At 31.6% G+C, this 21826-nt stretch overlaps 2 protein-coding genes across 10 annotated transcripts in view; one reads left to right on the top strand and one right to left on the bottom strand.

Moving 5' to 3' along the window:
• Positions 1-21826, bottom strand: part of LOC127716148 (uncharacterized) — a 551146-nt gene that overhangs the window by 452564 nt on the left and 76756 nt on the right. The window lies entirely within an intron of this gene.
• LOC127716137 (neuronal acetylcholine receptor subunit beta-4-like) overlaps positions 1-21826 on the top strand; it is a 57227-nt gene that overhangs the window by 20213 nt on the left and 15188 nt on the right. For 3 of the 7 annotated variants that reach the window (XM_052222255.1, XM_052222245.1, XM_052222243.1), the window contains 2 exons: positions 8302-8403; positions 15004-21309. Coding sequence is in view for 5 of the 7 variants with exons in the window: in XM_052222245.1 (XP_052078205.1) it covers positions 8302-8403; positions 15004-15221 (320 nt within the window). In the remaining 2 variants the exon portion in view is untranslated. Of the gene's footprint in view, positions 1-3449; positions 4696-8301; positions 8404-15003; positions 21310-21826 lie in introns of those variants that run through there. The other 4 variants (XM_052222248.1, XM_052222247.1, XM_052222246.1 and 1 more) reach the window with 4 other exon arrangements.

Here is a 21826-nt window from a genome sequence, read left to right as displayed (position 1 = left end):
TACATAAGATATTTATGTCACAGTTATGTTGGATTGCTGTTAAATTTCCAGTTGCAAATAAAATGCATTTGTCTGACTCCGAGCCGACTCGCACCTACTCCTACACTTTCCATAATAAAGTTAAATACGTAACAATACATGAGAATCCAGTAATTATTTGAGGAGATAAGAAACAGTAAACAAAAGCACATCATAGAAAATAAATGACAGAGATATCTTCGCACATTTTGTGAACCAATAAAGATCACATATGTTTCGTACAATCATACCAAAATGAAAAAGATGAAAATGTGAACTCCCATAAAGTGAAGCATTATTTTCTCTATATATTCCAACTGTGCATTTTCCGTAAAGAGGATTGTTTACTTCAAAAATTGATTTATAACAATAATAAAGGCCTCTCCAAAGTATCATATTTTTTTCAATGACACCAAAGTGAAATTCAGTTTGGTTATGATTGAACGTATATATGTTCAAATAGTGTGATCCCATATCTGTTTTACTGAGAAACATTGCCGCGACATTTACCACCTGACCTGCTCAATAGGAGGATTCTTCATAAAGGACCCGTAACGAAGATTGTTGAATTTCATTCTTGTAGTATCAAACGTTGAGACCCTTTTGTTGAAGGAAATACTGGAAGACAGAGATTATAACAAATTCATTAGGAAACCAACTGTGAATTAAAGCAAACCAATAGAGGTAGAAATTTTCCTGTACACATTTCATTCATTAGACATGTAGGACTTAAGCAGATTTTAGTTTTAATAGTGTACAACATACAATGGATAGTTCAAAGCCAAACAGTATTTTTCATTTCATACGACTGAATTGTATACTGTTGTTTTTCACAGGGAATAAGGTACTTTTTTCAAAATGCTTTTTTTTCCCTAGGTAGTTTTCAAATTCCACACTGCGATGTAAAAGAAAGTATGAAAATGCCTAGCTTAGACAGACACTTCCGTTTAAATTCCATTTGGGTACTTGCTGGGTCCGGGTGGATTTCTAAAGTAGATATACCACTATATTATAGGACTCCAGTTTAGTAAAATATGTGAATTTTGAAAAAAAATCCCCAAAATCGGTGTAGCTAAAAAGTGGACTACCCCCTTGAAAGGATCCAGCTTCCGTTTATAATATAGACTGCGTATATGTATACAAGAGAGAGAGAGAGAGAGAGAGAGAGAGAGAGAGAGAGAGAGAGAGAGAGAGAGAGAGAAAGTTGGAGGATATCAATACAAGAATACTGGAGTTTGTACGCAAACAACTGCCTTAAATGCAACAGTTAAAGTTCCGTAACCGTACATGTAGAACGATAAACCAAAAATAAAAAAAAGAAAATAGGGAGCTTCCTATCATCAATTCCCACAATAATGTAAAGTTTGAAGGAAACCATATCAGGAATACTGGGGTCTGTGAAGGATTTGAGCAAAATTATCTTAAATATAAGGGTCAAGATTCCGTAACTCTGGAATAACAAGTCAAAAAATTGAAAAACAATCGAAAGGGAGCTTTCTCCTGTCAATTCTATTGTTGTGTTAAAGAAAAAAAATTGTGAAAGAGAATTTGAGTTATCGTACGAAATGTGTACGGACGGACAGACGGGCATTGGTATACCATAATACGTCCCGTCTCCGACGTAAAAGTTGAATTATAACTCTAAGGTTAGGTTAGGTATTTAATTGTATGACGGTCACGAGTTTGGAAAATTAACATACAAAATACTTACTGTACGAATGCTGTTTTTGCTCTGCATATGTTGTTTACTTTCTGGGTACAATAATTCAATAAACTATATCATTCTTTTTTCGTTAATCATATCATAGTTTCTGTTAAAACCCATGGCCATTACCTCACTAGATGAAATCGAGTGAGATTGTCGAGGAGTTTCTTGAAAAAAAACTATGTTATAATTTACGATACACCGAAAAATTATTCCAAAAAATATGAATTATCTGTCTTAAAAATTTGATATTGCATATTAAATGTTTCCTTTTAATAAAAAAAACATTTTGATTGGAATCATTTGAAAAACTTCCCTTTTCTAGCGTTTTAGGTAAAACCTCGCCCTTCTTTCACAAAAAAAGCACGGACTTTCTGAACGGCTGGAACACCAGTAAGACAAGATTCTTCGAAAGAAATTATTTTTGAATAATTCTTTAATAAATCTGAGGGAATTATTTTCACAAATATCGTAACTAGACTTTGAATGAAACATCACATGTTTTAATTTATACATTTGTATCAAAAGCGGTAAATTAATGAAAACAATGAAAAAAAATGTGCTGCGTACATATAGGCCTAAAAATTGAAGCTTCGTTTAAAGTAAACAGGTTATTTTTACGATCTATCCTATAAGTATTGCAACCTCATTCAAGTAACGACGACAGCAGTGTATTACACATTATTCTTTATCTCTTTCCTTCCTAACTTATGTAACATTTTCAACATATAAACCAAAAACACCTTTTGTTATTAGGCGTTATAAGATAATTTCAATTACTTATATCTATAATGAACAAAATTATTTTTTCAAGGTTATCAGCCTAACAAAAGCTTTATTTGTCGTGTACGTGGTTTCAATTCCAACTCTATAAAACTGAGAATGGAAATGGTGAATGTGTCAAAGAGAAAACAATGCATATCGGCTGGATCAACGCGGATAGATTGGCCTATTGCCTCGGTGCCGATTCTGATGTTCCTATACAGCCGTCCGCGGCTATTCTCCGGCTTGTTTTCTTATTTTTCTGTCGGAAATGAGAACAAAACTATGGTTTAATTGTAAAAAATAACCCAATTTTTATATATAAATGGAGGACATATTTAATTGTAAACCATATTTTAAAAGTACACACTCTTGGATTGTTTCATAGATAATCATAGAAGTGTTTGTTCACGCTACGTCGTAATGAGATACTGAACGTCATTAAATAGTCCAACAATGAAAGTAATTAAAATGAAAGTGAAAGTAACATAATTTGCTTTCGATTTATCAATTCTACTCGAGTTTCGAAAGTTTTCAATTTATTTTAATTTTTATTTTATATTTTAATTTCTGACATAATTGTCTTTAGAAAATACGAGAAGCATGTTCTTGAACTTAAATCTACATGATTTCCTATCTGGTGATCGATGCAGTAATTTCTACAAGTAGGTTTAGTTTGTTTGCATTTGCCACGTGATTTCAACAAATTCAAAGAATCTTTTTTCTATAAATCAATATGTTTGTTATAATAGGTATCCAACAAAATCTTTTATGACCTTATCATTTCTTTTTTATAATGGTATACTATGGAACAATCAATAGAAACGTAATAAATAATTTAATGTATGGCACTTTTCCAAACTTTTTGTCAACTAAAATCACGGAGTTTAAAATCATGTACAATTGTATTCTTTTGAGATTTAAATCGTCTATATTAAGTATTTTAATCTTTGGTTTTCTTAAATTATGTGTGCAGTTTTAAAATAATTTAAAATGAACTGAAATGAATTTGATTCTTTTCCATCTTATCTGTATATGTAATGTTGTGTTTATTGTCTATGGTGTAAACGTTGAAACCCTTTTGTTGAAGGACATACTGGACAACAGGGACTACGACAAATATATTAGGAAGCCAACTGTGAATAAAAGCAAACCGATAGAGATAGAGATTGAAATTGCGCTATACACAATTCATTCATTAGACATGACGAACCAAATCCTGACAACTTCGTTTGGTATAAAGATGTCATGGACAGATGAATTTTTGACGTGGAATAAGAGCGACTACGGAGAAACGGATGCAATAACAGCTCCAATATCAAAGATATGGACGCCTGATGTGTTGCTTACAAATTATGCAGACAAATCCAATATTTTTGAAGATAATGATAAACGTGTTTATATCTACAGTAATGGGCTGGTAGAACGGCGTGATGTTATTGAAGTTAATACTTACTGCTTTGTAGATCCAACAAGATATCCTTTTGAAACTGAAACCTGTACATTAAATTTTAGAGCCCAAAATCTTGATAACAAGGAACAGATGTTAAGCATTGGATTGCCAGCTAATTTCCTGAATCTATTTAAATCAAATGGTGAGTGGCATATATCTAAACCTGACAAAATAAGACATTATACAACAATAGAACATGTTAACGGAAGAAACTTCTCTGTAGTGATCTTACACATAGAAATGGATCGAAGACAAACATATTACGTATGGAGATTCCTTGCTCCAACTGTTGCTATTACATTTATAAATATTGTAACTTTTTGGCTACCAGTGGAAAGCGGAGCCAAAGTCACGTTATCAACATTTGTTATATTGGGTTTTACAGCAATGATTGAGTTATTTAACGAATCCTTACCAAGCACTTCTGACAAACCTTCTTACTTTGGAAGGTTGTTGTGGTGGTTACTTGGTATAAGCGGAATCATTCTCATATTGAATGTCATTATAATTGCAATTTTCTACCGCAAATGTGGTATATGTGCAAGACTTTGCTCGATATGCAACAGTAAAAAGAAAGGTGATAATAAGAATGCAGATCAGGAAAAAATCACGTTGCAAAAAAACACAATTTGTTCTTCAGGAATTTGTTCATCGTGCTGCTCTGAAAAAGAAGATGACATAGGGGTTACAGAACTTAAGTATGTAAAATCGCAAGAAGAATCAATACATCACCAAGGTTCCAATCCGGAAAATGTTTGTGTGTTTATATATAATGTTAAGTTACTTAAAGTATACTATTTGGTGACATTTCCATCAGTCGCGTCCATTTGATGGTCAAATAAAATTGAGAATGGAAACAGGGAATATGTCAAAGAGACAACAACCCGACCAAAGAGCAGAAAACAGCCCCAGGCCACCAATGGGTCTTCAACACAGCAAAAAGATCTTGCACCCGGAGGCAGGCTTCGGCTGGCCACTAAACAAAAATGTGTAGTAGTTCAGTGAAAATGGACGTCACACTAAACTCCGAAACATGTTATTACAACAAAAATTAAAAAACACATACAAAACATACAAAGGCCAGAGGCTCCTGACTTGGGACAGATGCAAAAATGCTACGGGTTAAACATGTTTTGTGAGATCTGAACTCTCCATATACCTCTAGCCAATGTAGAATAAACAAACACACAGCAATACGCACAGTAAAACTCAGTTTACAAGAAGTCTGAGTCTGATGTCAGAATAAGTAAACAGAAGAAACTAAGCAAAATGACAATGATATATAGATTAACAAAGGACTACTAGCAAATGTTTCGTTTCTTTTAGTATAACCTCGACTAAACACTTAAAAACTGTTTTATGCATGCAAAGCAAGTTACGATAATCCTGTCGACAAATACTGTCTCGCTCCGTTTGGAGTTCATGCGATTCCATCAGTTTCTGTTGGTTTTCTTGACGCAAGGTTTTGATTCTGTGCTTTAATCATTTGAAATGCTTGTAGGATTTCTTTCTGTTTAATTCCTCAGAAATTGTATACACACATAAACAACAATCAATCAATCAAATTATTTTCTTTATATTGATACGCATTTGACTTGTTTCTGTATCTTTACACGCATAGATAGGAATAAGACATCAAAGGCGTATACACAACTACTATTAACAAACTAAATGGACAAAGTTTATACTTTTCAACATCCTTGTCGATGGTCTTAATATATATAGTTTTTCCCAAGCTAAATGATATTATTCTGTTCAGTACATGACACCTTATAATTGTTTTTCCTTCTGGTATTTATTATCAATTATAAGGACATGCTCCTCAGTCGTAGATATACAAGACAATCGCAATCCATCCTAGCTTTCTCTCAAATACATTTCGGGAATGAGACATCTGATTTGTTTTTAAAGAATAACATTGACGAAAGCAATGTAGAGTTGTAAATGCACATTTCGACAATTGATATCTCTCAAGGCCAAAACACAAACATTAATGGGTTGCCAAAAATCCCAAAATTACGAAAAGTATTGCCACACCAGAACATAATGTCAGAAATCTACATGAGAGGTACAATTCTAAATTTAGAATTTTGTTCAACGTCGATTTCTCATATACGGAAAAGTTCACTCATCCATTACAACAAAAAAGACACCGAGTACAGATCTGAGAGTACTCGCATATACTGACAGCTAGTTCAAAGCCAATATCATCTAATAAAAAATCACGTAGCTAAGACTAAAACATCAATCAGTACACATCCAACATCTAATGGATTTAGTGTAAAGACGTCATTTACAGTCACCTTGTGCAATGCCAAAATATAGGTATCGACAGATTGTAGTACCGTGAAAGTAACTATGTGTAATATTTAGTATGGTTTTAATTTACTGATAACAAAATAAATATTTATACCAATAAAAACAACATTCAATGATTTAACTACAGTGTAACCTTTTCGAATAAGTTTATTTAAAGGATTGATATGTTTTCCCGGATCGTATCTAAATTTCCGGGATCAGCTTTAGGATATTCTATTCCATTTGAAATAAGTTTTCTACAGGTACAGCCAAACTTACAGACCAAATATTTGTATCTATAGAAGAATTTAGTAAAGGTTTAAGTAATTTTTCATAACGAAGTCCCTGACTGAATAATTTACTAGCAATACATAGATTACGCTCATTGAAATCCAAAACGTCACTACAGACACGAGCATAGCGAACATGTTGTGATATATAAACACCGTAAGACGGTGCCAAAGGAACATCACCGTCCAAAAAGAGAAAATTAAGAATAGGGAAAGAAAAAATCATCGCTTTTGCGTAAATTTTTCTGTAGAATTTCTAGTGTAATACTGAGATATCTAAATCTAGGAAAGGAAATGTATTGCTGTTAAAATTTGATTCATTTAAAGTTAGTTCCCTTGGGTAAATTTCAGCAGTATATTTAGAGAATTCTTGATTATTTAACGAAAACATATCATCAAGATAACGGTAAGTGTTGTTGAATTTATCAATTAAATGTAATTTAATTTAATTTGGGTTCTCTACTGTGTTTGTCCATAAACTGTGATTCATAACAGTAAAATAACAAGTCTACTATTAATTGGGCACAATTGATGCCCATAGGAATAATTACAACCAGTCGATAAACTTTATTGCCGAATCGTTTATAAATGTTGCAAAGAAGATAATTAAGCGCTTTAATCATCTCATCACACATCCAGTAAGTATATGTAGCATATTTACCTTTTTCATGAAAAAACAAGGTTTAATATGATTTGCAGCAAATAAATTTACATTCAGAATTTATATCAAACGACCATTTAATTAGATAGGAAAATTTTTGTTTGATCAGACTCCTGACTTGGTACATGCATTTTCTCATGTAGAAAATGGTGAATTAAACCTGGTTTTATAACAAGCTAAACCTCTCACTTGTATGGCAGTCGCATAAAAATCCATTATATTGACAATGATATTGAACAAAACAAACAGACACAATAGGTAAAAATGTCAAAAATAGGGGTACAGCAGTCAATATTGTGTTTTAATCTTAATCGTTATAAAAATCAAACAATTATGTCAGCATAATCTTAGTCATTATAAAAACAAACAATTATGTCAACAAGATTGTGTGGTGGTGTAGAATAAAGATTGGAAAAGCCAAAACTTTCAATCGAATCAAAGGGCCCATCAAAAGCACGTATTTTATCTAAAACATATAAAGAATGTTTTACACTCCAAAAATGGTTATTTCCACTATTTTCATATATTTTAATACAAAAATTAAGTTTTGCTGATAGTTATTAAGGAACTCGTTAAATGCACCGAACGATTAGTAGAAAACACTTACTAGAGGCCGAGATGAAAAGATGTTTAACGGGTTTTTTGTGTAGTTTAGGTAACGAATACATACATTTTGTAGTAAGGACCTTCAAATGTTCAGAGGAGGCCTTAAGCTGAACTGTGGTAGTAAAATGATTACATGTTTGACCCCATCACATTATATATGTTCCTATTCCAAGCCAAGAGCCTATAATTAAGAAGTTATCATCGGATGCTGTCTGCAATATTTGTTTTTTCGTTTTTGTCAGATATTGTTTATTCTTGATTGTTCATGCACAAAACTTATTTTGCTGTCTCGTTCCGTTTCTGTTGTCATTTGATCCAATAAATATAATTCCTTAATTCAAACATTTTTATTAAGTGTTAATGTCGTTAATACTGCAACTAACTTTCTGCAAATGTCCTATCGGATAAAGACTTTGTTCAATATCTAGCTATGTGAAAGAACAGGACAATTCGAATGCCAAAATTATTACAAATAAAGTATTTTTTAAATCAAAAAACTGTTTTACAGGTTTTTCTGGAATAGAAGAGGACAGACAGGAAACAGAACTAAAGTATGTTCAATCGCAAGAAACCCCAACCAATCAACCGGGTTCCAGTCAGGAAAATGTTGGTATGTTCATTTATAATTTGAAGTAGCTGAAATCATACTATTTGAAACTCTTTTGGAAAACTCCGCTAAAAATCCGTTTTTTTAAGAACGCTAGGTATCGACTTTAATATTCAATAAAGCTAATTGAAATATTTTTATGAATCCTCCTGTTTAAATTCTGGGTGAGCTGGTTAATCCACAAAAACCAACAATCAATCAAATTATTTTTATAATATTATTAAGCCTTTTATCTAGCTTCTGTCTCATTGTGTTTAACAATTGGGATCGAATGAAAATTTTTACAGAAACAAAATGAGCATCGCTCTACAACCCACTTATTTTTCACGTGCTATATTATTCTGTGTTGATTTTTTATGAATGTGACGATTTGAAAATACTTCTGGTCCAAATATCGAAAGAAAACTCTGAGCCAAAGTTTTCATTCAACAGTCACCGAGTGAAACATGTTTTGTCTATCATACCTTATGGGTTCATTATAATGTGACAAAATGTACACAGAGGACTTAGTGTAGTATAGTATGCATGCATTGGTTCAATAAGTTCTTTAACATCAGAATCTTATTATGAGTAAATCGTTTAATATGACTTTAATTTAAGATTTCAAGAAGTGTTGACCATACCACCTTATCAAATCTCCGCCACTTTAAGCGCTTTAATGGAATGATGAAATATTTGCAGTTCCTTTGGTAAGCCTTGCCAAATCACTTGAAACCTGTTTTAGTTACACTAGATTTTCTAGTCTGTTGTTCTTTATAATTTCGCATATTGTCTTTGGACTGAAATTGAAAATTTAAGCTTTTGTGATATTTCGGCAACTCCTCCTGTTTAAATCCCACGGCCTTGTACTGCTATCAGTACGGAAGATACGCGTTTTTTTATGTTCCCTATTGCTATTACTACTATTGTTTTTGGCTATTGTGTGTAGCAGATTTTTGCCTTGTCTTTAAGATTGCCATTTCAATATAATGGAGTTTGCCTTTATCTACAGCAGATTTTGATCTGTGTTGCCTACAGCATTTACAGCATCTACAGTATCGACAGTATCGACTGTCGGTAATAGAAAACAAAAAAGAGAGAAGATAAAAAGGAGGCATTCGATAATTCATATAACCTAGACAACACAATGGCAAAAAAAAAGATTGGTGTACGGTTTTGTTGATCAGTCCTTTAGTTTTCTATGTTGTGTTGTGTGTACTGTTGTGTGAACCTTTTTTTGCCATGGAATTGTCAGTTTGTTTTCGACTAAAGAGTTTGAAAATTCCATCGGTATCTTTCGACTATCTTTTAAAAGCGGAGAAATACAATTGTGTGATAGAAACTTTAAGACTGAGCAACATGAACCATACTTAAACACTGGTATGAACTCATGTACTCCACAAAGGTAAGCAGGTCCTGCTCCACTTGTGGCACGATTTTCATTGCAGGGTTTGAATCATAGACGGAGAAATGGGCTTAGATTATAACTCAATATCAACAACAGGTATCGCGGTGTAATGTCGAAATGTAAGCATTTTGAGGTTAGAGAATGATTTTACAATCTCACTTTTGACTTTCAGCTTACGCACGTTTTACCTCTCATAAATGAATGTCCTATTTAGGGTTCGAACTTTGCGCGTGATTTTTTCAATAATCATCATAGTTTCCGTTCGTGCATGATACCTTTTGTCCACGATTCCTGACATTCAATTGAAAATGACTATTATTTATTAAAGCTTGATTGATTACTCTTGTCCATATATTCATAACACATGTGTTGCTATTTCATTGAGCCTTTTTTTTTTTTACATTCAATACCATACTATGGAAAGTGCGAATTGATAATAAAGGCAACAGTAGAATACCGTTTTTTTTTCATGTGGAGTGTGATATTTAGTTATATACAGTTATAAATATGAAGAGACTGCATGAAAAAAACGATGATTTTGGCAATGAAAAATATATTTAATATATAAAAAATATCATTATATTAAGTACCGAATCAAATCACGCGAAAAACAGGAGAGTTTTATGTATAACAATAAATCAATAGAGTCTGAAATCGGTTATTTTCTGCCTTTGTCGTTTAAAATGAAAAAAATTCAGTGCATCTCTTAAAATAGAAACAAGTCTATATTCTTTATGGGTATAAAAACTGTCAACATATCGTTTAAATATAAACCACAATTATGTCTTGAAACATGTTGAATAGTAAAATAATAGCAAAAGTACATGTTCGTGGCAACATTGTAGTGTTATGATTTTCTTATGTAAAGAAAATGATTTATTTTATTGTAGATGCTGTATTTTGTAATTACAGTATTTTTGTATTGTAATTAAAAGTTTATTTTTATATTAGGTATCAGTTCGTCTCACTGCTAAGCGTTAAAATTAATTTTTAAAACTTCTTTCGAAATTATTCATTGTTCTTCGAACATGATTTATTAGATTAAAGTTTTATTTGCATAATTGGTAAAACAATAGTTTTAACCATTGTATCTTTCATGTCCCGGAAAACGGGAACTATACATCTGTTTTTGTTTGGAATAATACTTTTGCCACGTGCAAATTCATTGTCAGGTTTTATTGCTAACCTTTTAGATTGTATCGTCTCTCTAAATACTTCTTTCTCTTTAGAAATAAAATTTCTTTGTCTTTATGGCCTATGATATAATCGAGTACGGGCGAATATTGAATGTAGCCAAATTTAAATTCCGCCAAAGCACCAATATTAAAAATGGAATTACTCAGTATAGTCATAGGAACATGTATTATGGACTTGGCAGGTGATACAGTGCAATATTGATAGAGAAAACCAAAATTTATCAAATCTCAGTCAAACTCAGTATGGATCCGTCTGAATTCCATTTAATTCATCAATTTAATAACACTTATTGTTACCGTGATTAGTGTTTGCTTGAAAAAAATCTCTAATCATACTGCTGAAATTTACCAAGGGAAACTTTTTTTAGATAAATTTAACATTAACATTAACAGCAATAATTGTACTTTTTTAGATTAGGATATTTGAGAGAAAGTCAAAGCAAAACTAACGACAAAAGATGTTTTTTACGTTCCTTATTGTTGACGGCGATGTTCCTTTGGTTCATTCCTACGGTGTATATATTCCCCACCTTATTCACTATGCCCGTGTCTGGAGTGACGTTTTAGATTTGAATGAACGAAATCTGTGTATAACTGGTAAATTATCATATGAGTCATATGAAACCAGTTTCAGGTTATTATAATATCTATAGGAAATAATTGAACCTATGCATGCCACATTCTGTATGTGCCTGTCCCAAGTTATGAGCCTGTATGTAGTTAAGTGGTTGTCGTGTTTGCTGTTTATCATATTTGTTTTTTTGTTTATTGTTTTGTACATAAATCAGGCCATTAGTGCTCTCATTTGGATTGTTTTACATTTGTCATTTCGGGGTCTTTTAAAGCTTACTATAAGGTATGTGTTTTGCTCATTGTTGAAGTCCGTACGGTGACCTATAGTTGGTAGCTCCGACATCATTTGGTCTCTGGTGGAGAGTTTTCTCATTGGTAATCATACCACATCTTCTTTTTATTTATATGTATACTAAACTAAGTCCTGTGTACATTTATTGCAAATCCATAACGTTTACTAGTATAAAGTTAAATCACAAAAATACTGAACTCCAAGGATAATTCAAAACGGAAAGTCCCTAATCAAATGGCAAAATCAAAAGCACGAACACATCAAACGAATGGACAACAACTGTCATATTCCTGACTTGGTAGAGGCATTTTCTTATGTAGAACATGGTGGATTGAACCTGGTTTTATAGTAAAAGAGAGGCAAAAGATACTAAAGGGACATTCAAACTCATAAGTCGAAAAATAAACTGACAATGCCATGGATAAAAAAGAATAAGACAAACAGAAAAACATCAGTACACAAAACACAACATAAAAAACTAAAGACAACATAGTAATCGACAAAAAAACGCTTCATTCTGTGATTATTGACAACTTTGGCTGCTAATTAACTTGAAGGTTTTGTTGCAGAAGTTACCCGATTGTTACATGTTGACAAATGATTAACACAAAATCATGGAGCACGTGAACAATAATGAGATGGTTAAGCAATGTGTATTTGTTTTATCTATATTTTCAATGCGTTCCCATTTGTTAATTAAACTTAGTCATAATAGTTAATAAAAGGTTTGACCTATAATTGTTAACTTATACACATTGTGACTTGGATGGAGAGTTGTCTCATTGGCACTCATATGACATCTTCTTATTTCTATTTGATGTATCAACAGTTTTCTTTCTGAATGGATTTATTTTATCTTCTCTCATCATTTGTTTACCTTTTCTTTCTTCGCGGTTTTCCCTCTCGCGCTTGTGCTATGCGGTTGCCGAAGTGTCATGGTTAAGGTCACTGCATAGGGATAAGCTGTCGGTGAATTAGAGTACAGGAAGAAAAATTAAGTACATTTCTGAAGATGGGGATAAAATATATGTTGATTTTCTTTTAAAAGAACGTGTATACGTGTTTTAAAGTACAACTTAGCCATTGAAGTATGTAAAACATATGAAACTTTTTTTTAAATTGTATCATATGATTTTAAATCAGGGGTTTCGTTAAAATACATAACGTAAACCCTTTACTAAATTATCATAGTTACAAAGAAATGGTTTTGAAGTGTGGCTGTACCTGTAGAATTATTATTTAAAACAGAATATAACTTCCTAATGTTTTCAGTTTATATAGTTTATAAAGCATGTACCTATCTATACCTTTGTCTTGGAGATCATGATTTATTTGGTAGCTGTTATTAACTTTTAACTAACTTTTAATATATGTTGAAGGGTTCATTCTGAATGTCCCTGTCCAAAGTAGGCAGCCTGTAATGCAGTGGTTGTCGTTGGTTGCTGTCTGTTACATCTGTTTTCGTTAATTGTTTTGTCATAAAACACGCCGTTGATTTTGTTTGTTTGAATCGTTTCACTTTTTGTCATGTCGGGTCCTGTTATACTGAGTGTGTAATTTAAGGTAAGGATTTTTGCTCATTGTTTTGAGGCCTTACGTTGACATATTATTGCTTCAATCCACGACATTTGAACTCTGTTGGATAGATGTCACATTGGCAATCATACCCAATCTCCTCAATGTATACCATGTACGAAGTTTCAGTGATCATGATATACATATTCCATCTAACCTGTCGTGAATAAAAGCCGATGTTTCTTGTTTGATTGGATTGAATGGTGCCCTATGAAAAAAATATCCCATTTCTTTGAGAAAAATATAGCATTAAAAAGTTTTTCATAAAAAAAACATTGCTATTCTATTAGAAAAATATCACATTCATATAAGAAAATATAGCTATATTAATCTATTACACGTGATTATGGCTTAAAATGCAATCAAACACATTGAAAGAGCATTGCACTGTCTTTGTTGCATGATTGTCATAGTATTTATACACTTCAAAATGATAGATGGTGGAAATATGTTGATTTAATCCATATGCCTCTTTTCTAGTATTAATATAACATGCTAGGAATTAGTTGTACGCAATGCATGGAAAGTTATACAGCCATTTTTGTCCTGTTAAATACATCACTGTTTTAAAAAGGAAAAACAATTATTTAGCAAAAAATGTTCTTTTGTTCAAATACATTTTCCAACATTGATCTCGTTTACAATAGAAAACATCGCTATTCCACATAAGAACATTTTTTTCGATTCACACTTTACATGGACATCATGCCTTTGGTTTTTTCTCTCATTTTTTAAATATTTATCTTATTGCAATGACAGCTAGTCTTTCTGACTGTCTGGAAAATAGTTATCAAAGTTTATTCTTTTTATAATTTCTAATTATGCTATAACTATTTCAGCCTTACATAAAATAATAAGATATGACATGTTTTGGACACATATTTGTTATTTACATGTAGGAATCAATTGAAGTTAGAGAACTAGTACGTAAAAACAATCCCGGTGCAGCGTGTCATACTGGTACAGCATATGGTTTATGATCGGTATCTACATGTCCTAATTCTGAGAATGCATGTGGGAGCTGTTCTCGACATCGTTCTCGCCCTTTATATAAATGCCACCGCATGTTTGTATTTCAAAGAATGCTTTCCTAATTCCGGCAGCTTATTACCATATTGAAGGCATTAATATGCTGAATCTCAAACTGCAGAAAAATCAGGATACTGTTTAAAAGAGTAGATCCTAAAAACTTAGTTGAACGTGTAATTCATTCGTTTATATCACTTATGTTACATTATGTATTATATGTAATTACTTTCCTGACTAAATCTCACTGCAAATTAGTTATCCTCATAATACATAGCATTGTAAGATTGTCATTACCTTTTAAGGAAATGGGATCCCCAAAAGCTTTCCCTCATCTCTTGTTCGTCCCTACAGGTATGGGGAAAGCAGGTGAAAGTACAACTTAAAACACTGATAAATAGGAATGTTGTATAGTATAGTAAATATTATACTAATATTCATACCCATAGAAATAGCAAAATAACAGTCGTCTAACTTGAAATGTAATAAAATTCTGACATAGTTTAACATTTGTTATTTAAACGTAACTAAATATGTATTTTATTGTGTTTCAGATGATATTGTGAATTTAAAAGAAGACAAGAAAAACAGGAAAAAAGAAGACAATTTAGATGAAACGAAGAAAAATGAAATAAAGAAAAAAAGAAGGAAACAAAAGGCTTCAAAATATGATAAAATATGTTATGTTCTTATGCTTTTAGCATATGGAAGCGTGTATACTTTTTTCTGTTATAAACTTTTTGTTGAAAGGGAAAATGAAAATGTTGCATAAGAGAACTAAAACTTTTATTTCACACAAGACCACAGCCTACATTGTTATTTTACATTCTACAAATATGACGGTGTACGGATTTTTTTTACCTTGTACAAATGTGGTAGTGTAAGTAGACGTTTTTACATTGTACAGATTTGACGGGTGTCAGGTAGTTTATTAACATTATCGTGATTTATTATTAATTTTTTTTTTAAATATTCACTATCTTAATTCACAACATAAAATATTCTTTCTGTTATTTAAAAGATTCAGATCTATGCAATGAATAAAAGACATTCAATTGTCAAAAACTGACGTTAAAAGTTTCAACCGTCGATTGCGTTAATTTCCCTTAAAGATCATCTTTGCTTTGTGAAAGGACATCTAAGAGATATAAAAAATCATTCATTTTACTAGTTTTTTTAATTTCATTCAATGAAAAAAATCATTATTAGAAATCCCAGTCTTTTCGTACAGACCAACATTCACAGTAAACCAATAAATATTATCTTGAAGATTAAATTATTAAATTACTTAAAATATCACGTGTTTCTTTAATATTTTATATCGGCTTCGGCGGAGAAAAAAAAACTGTATATAATAAAAGAAACAACCCAGCAATTTCCGAAAGCGGTTTTGTAATTAGGGGTCAGAAAAGGGTCAAAAACAATTATCTAGCCGGTTTTAAGAAATTCCCTTGAGTATAAGAGATATTTATTTGGGCAATATTTTAGCACAGAACCACAACAATAGGAAGGTTGGGATTAATTTTTGGGGTTATTGTCATAGCTGTTTAGGAATTAGGGGCAAAAAACGGTCTAACAAAAACAATATTTTGTCAGGTTCATAGCTATAGACAATAACTTGAGTATAAGTGTATAACTCTCTATTAAATTCTAGCACAAGGCTCCATACCACATTAGGAAGGTTGGGATTTATTTTTGGGGTTATTGTCGTAGCTGTTTAGGATAAGGGACCAAAAAGGGGCCAAAAACAAGCATTTTTCATGTTTCAGGACAATAATTGGTGTATAAGAGTAAAGGTTTCTATGAAAGTTTACCACAAGGTTCCCCATACTTCAAAAGGAAAGTTTGGAATGATTTTTGGAGGTTCATGGCCCATATCGTTTAATAACTAGGGGTAAGAAAGAGACAGAAAATAACTATGTTTCTTCTTTGCAGGCAATAACTTGAGTATAAGTGTATGGATCTCTATTCAATTTTAGCACAAGGTTCCATACCACAATAGGAAGGTTGGGTTTATTTTGGGAGGTTATTATAGTAGCTGTTTAGGAATTAGGGGCCAAAAAAGGGCCTAACAAAAACAATTATTTGTCTAGTTCACAGATAATAACTTGATTATAACTGTATAGATCTGTAATAAATTTAAGCACAAGGTTCCATTCCACAATAGGAAGGTTGGGATTATTTTAGGGGTTATTGGTGTAGCTGTTTAGTAATTAATGACCAAAAAGAGTTCGTAAAGAAGAATTGTTCATGTTTTAGGACACTAATTTGTGTATTAGAGTTTGGATTTCTATGAATTTTACTACAAGGTTCCATACTTTTAAAGGCAAGTTGGGATTGATTTTAGGTGTCAAGGTCCAAACCGTTCAATAATAGGGGCTTGAAAGGGGGCCAAAAACTAGGGATTTTCTGATTTGTGGACAATAACTTAAGTATAAGTCTATATATTGCTATTCAATTGTGTCACAAGGTGTAATAACATAAAGTAAAGCTTGGGATTGATTTTAGGGGTTATGACCCTATCGGTTTAGTTAAAAAGGGCCAAAACCAATACTTTGTATAAACTGCTTATTTTTTTTAGCAATTTCAATGGCATTTAATTCAAAAGTCTTGAATTCTTGAGAGTCTTTTATATGCTGAATCTAATTGGGTATTTGATATTTAGATTTTAGGGTCTGTTTTTGAAATGATTCATATTAAGGTCAAAAGGGTCCAAAATTAAACTTTTTGTTTGAAATCTTTAAAAATTAAATTAAAGATATGCCTTGATATGCTGAATCTAATTTTAAAATTGAAAATGGCCACCAACGGGTCTTCAACACAGCAAGAAAATCCCGCACCCGGAAACGGGCTTCAGCTGGGCACTAAATTGAAGATGTGTACTATTTAAGTGAAAATGGACGTCATACTAAACTCCAAAACATATAAATGAACAAATATGCTAGATATACTTACTGGAGGTGTGATGAGATGATTGAAGCTGTTAATTTTCTCCTTGATAATATTTATGTACGTTTCGACAGCAAAGTTTATCGACAGGTTGTAGGTATTCCTATGGGCCCTTATTGCGCCCCTTTAATAGCAGACTTGTTTTTCTACTGTTATGAATCACAGTTTATGACCAAACTCAGTAAAGACCCGTCTAAATTGCATTTAATTGATAAATTCAACAACACTTACCGTTATCTTAATGATATTTTTTCGTTAAATAATCAAGAATTTCTCAATATACTGCCGAAATTTACCCAAAGGAACTTACTTTAAATGAATCAAATTTAAACGGTAACAACTGTCCTTTCATAGATTTAGATATTTCGGTTTTACACGGGAAACTCCACACGAAAATGTACGACAAAAGGGACGATTTTTCGTTCCCTTTTGTTAATTTTCCCTTTTTGGATGGTGATGTTCCTTTGGCACCATCTTACGGTGTTTATATTTCACAACTCGTTCGCTATGCTTGTGTCTGTTGTGACGTTTTTGATTTTAACGAACGTAATCTATGTATTACTGGTAAATTATTACGCTAGGGACTTCGTTACCACAAATTACTTAAAACCTTTACTAAATTCTTCCATAGATATAAAGATTGGTTTGGAAGTTTGGTTGTACCTGTAGAAAACTTATTTCAAACGGGATTGCACATCCTCATTTTTACGGCAATATTGTTTACCGTGCCCGGAAATTTAGAAACGATCCTAGTAAACTTATCGATCCTTTTAATAAACTTATTCTAAAAGGTTACCAATTCAACACTGTAATTAGATCATTAAATATTGTTTTTATTGGTACTAATATTGATTTTGTTATCAGTAAATTAAAAGCAAACTAAATATTATTGTTATATAAATATACACATTCATGGATCTACAATCTGTCGATACCTGTATCTTGGCATTGCACAAGGTCATGTTTTTCTGTGACTGTTTATGACGTCTTTACACTAAATCCATTGGATGTTGGATGCCATGAGATCTCAACCCTCCCCTATACCTCTAGCCAATGTAGAATTAAAACAAACACACAGTAATACGCACAGTAAAACTCCGTTTAAAAGAAGACCGAGTCCGATGTCAGAATAGGTAACAGAAGAAACTAAGCAAAATGACAATGATACATAAATTAACAAAGGACTACTATCAGTTACTGACATGCTAGCTCCAGACTTCAATTAAACTGATTGTAAGATCGAATCTAATCGTGTATTTAGATTTTTTTATTTTGAGGCCTGTTTTCAAATTGATCCACATTAAGGTCTAAAGGGTCAAAAATACAACTTTTTTTTATTTAAAAAAAAAAAAATTCTTGGGGTTCTTTGACATGCTGAATCTAAGAGTGTATTTAGATTTTTGATTTGGGGCATGGTCGGCCCACATTAAGGTCCAAAGGATCCCGAATTAAACTTTTTTGGATTTAAAAAAAAAGGTTGGTGTTCTTTGATAAGCTGAATCTAAGCGTGTGATTAGAAATATTTGATTTTGGGCATAGTTTTTAAGATGGACTAAATTGGGGTCCAAAATTGAACATTGTTTGTGTTATTTAATATGGTCAAATCCAACAGTGTTCTATATTTTTTGATTTTGTGCTTGGTTTTCAAATTGGGTCCAAAATTAAACTTTGATTGATTTCTTCAAAAATTAAATCATTGGTGTTCTGTAATGTGTGCAATTTTACAGTGTTGTTGACTTTTGGTCCGTTTTTAAAACTGGATCCCATTAAGGTCCAAATTAACCAAAATAGAACTTAATTTGATTTTAACAAAAAGATAAACAATGTGGTTATTTGATATGCTGAATTTAACCATGATTTTAGAATTTGAATATTGGACCATAATTGGTAAATGTCTAATTTTAAAATTATTTTAAAACTTATACCACATTCATTCAGTGACAGAAACTATGCTATTATTACATATTTCCTCAGAATTTAAATTCTTAGATGTTATTGCACAATTAATCATATCTAATTTTATTTGGCCTTTTAACTTTTTTGGATTCGAGCGTCACTGATGAGTCTTTTGTTGACGAAACGCGCTTCTGGCGTAAATACAAAATTTAATCCTGGTATCTATGATGAGTTTATTTTTATTTCATGCAAAATGAATAAAATAACTTTAGTATAAGTGTATGGATGTGTAAGAAATTTTAGCACAAGGTTCCATACCCTAATTGGAGGGTTGGGATATTAAATAGTTAATCAAGCTCTACATGTATAGATTTATTGTAAACTGATAGAAATTTTAAATTGAGTCATAGTTTAGAATAAATTTGATGATTCAGATATTTTAATTGTGGTGACAATTGTGTATGCATTTCAAGATTGTTAACATGTTTGAATATTTTCTCATGGTTGAAAAATCCCTTAGAAATTAAAATAGGCCTTTGTCCATCTGTTGAAGTGGAAGTGTACATGTAGGTCACTGATGTTTTTAAATACAATTGTGCCATACATTATGTTGTGTTACATCTTAATAAAAAAAAATATTTTTAGATACAAATCTTTTTATTAAAGGATATATTTCATTACAATACATTGCGTAGATACAGTTGTTGGCATTGATAGATAAGTTGCAGATATTAGTTGGTGACAAATAAAAGTAAGAATATTGGAAACTATTGATTATATATATATAAAGTTTGATAACACTAAGTGGTGTTTTTATATTTTTCACTTATTATCAAGACATCCAGTAATTATCAATCACACAATTATAATTGGGTTGTATTTGAAAACTTTGTGTTTTTCCTAAGTGTTGTTGATGATAAGCCTGTAGGACAATATAAATATAATTTGAAATTTACTGTTCATTATTAGATATTTTGAAAATAATTACACAGTCCTACAAATAGCCATCAAATTGAAAAGTTTTACACAACTAGTGTTGAGATAAAAACAAAACAAAACTTGTCAGCATTCATGTAATGAAATTTGTCAAATTTGTTATTTATCAGTAAAATTAACATTACACAGGTTGGTTTAGATATCTTACTAGCTACAGTGATCATTTCTGCATCCTTTTGATAAAATAGATGGCATTGTTTTTGTTCAATACATGAAATATAATTTCAGATGTATATATAATACACATACTATACATAAAAAAATAAACAATTTCATGACTTTTTGTTGGGAATGAAAAAAATAATCAATAGAAAGCAACTGTTTGGTATAAAAATGTCAACTTGTTTAAATACATAAGAACATTTTAAAAGCAAGATATAATTTGAAAATGCAAATTGTCATACAGATGTGAAGTTCATCTTGTGAGTTATTTTGCACTTACATTTATCACACATTTCAAGTTACTAAAATAAAAGAACAAAAAAGGGGGGTTGAAAATTTAAATAGAGTTTTCATTTAAAATTTACGAATGAATAAAAATTCCTGCAATGTTTTTGTTCAAAACATGAAATATAATTTCAGGTAAAAAAGGGGGGTTGAAAAATTATAATAAAATTTTCATTTAAACTTTACAAATGAATAAAAATGTCATGATTCACAATTTATTCTTTTAATATATAATATGATAATAATAATAATGAAAATTTATAAAGCGCCCTATAAAAAAAATAAAATTACTCTAAGGCGCTGTACATTCAACATGGTAATGAAAACAAATCAATGACAAAAACATAAAACATACATTGTGTCAGATTCAAATACTGAAAAATAAACAAAATACAACAAAAATGCCTACCATAAAATAAAAGGTCAATACGCAAATACATGTTAAAACAGAAAATTTTAAAATTATCAATATAGGCTAAAAGCATGCAAAACAAGCAAAAACTCTAAAAAGGAATGCAAAAAAGTTGCATTAAAAGTTGATACAAAACAAGTAAAACCCGTAAAAGAGAAAATGAAAAAAATCTAATTAAAAAACAATTCGATAAAAATGAGTTTTTAGCTGAGATTAAAAACACTCTAGGGACTTGCATTGTCTTAAACTGTTCGGGAGATTGTTCCATAGAGATGCGGCTGCCCAATCAAATTGTCTTTCATCGTACGTCTTCGTCCTCACTTTTGGAACGGTAAGTTGTTTTGTAGAGCTTGAACGCAGAGATCGGTTTGGCACTTGTAAATTGACTAGTTCCCGAATGTAAGCAGGGCCAATGCCATTCAAAGCGCAGTACACATACGTAAGTATTTTGTATTGTGGTCGGTATTGGACGGGTTATCAATGTAAATCAGCAAGTATCGGAGAAATATGTTCATGTTTTGCCGACTTTGAGTTGGAGATTTGATAAATTTCAATAAGGCTATCTGTAGCCTCTCCTCCCGCCCACACACACAGTTTATTATTTTGTCATATTATAAACAACATTCTAATTCTGAGCTGATCAGTCTTTGTTATTTGTTATTGCTTTGTGGTTAGCG

Source organism: Mytilus californianus, unplaced genomic scaffold (assembly GCF_021869535.1).
Source record: "Mytilus californianus isolate M0D057914Y unplaced genomic scaffold, xbMytCali1.0.p SCAF_9, whole genome shotgun sequence".
Taxonomy (NCBI): Eukaryota; Metazoa; Mollusca; class Bivalvia; order Mytilida; family Mytilidae; genus Mytilus; species Mytilus californianus.
Note: the sequence above shows the minus strand (reverse complement) of the source record. Positions and strands in the feature narration are given on the sequence as shown.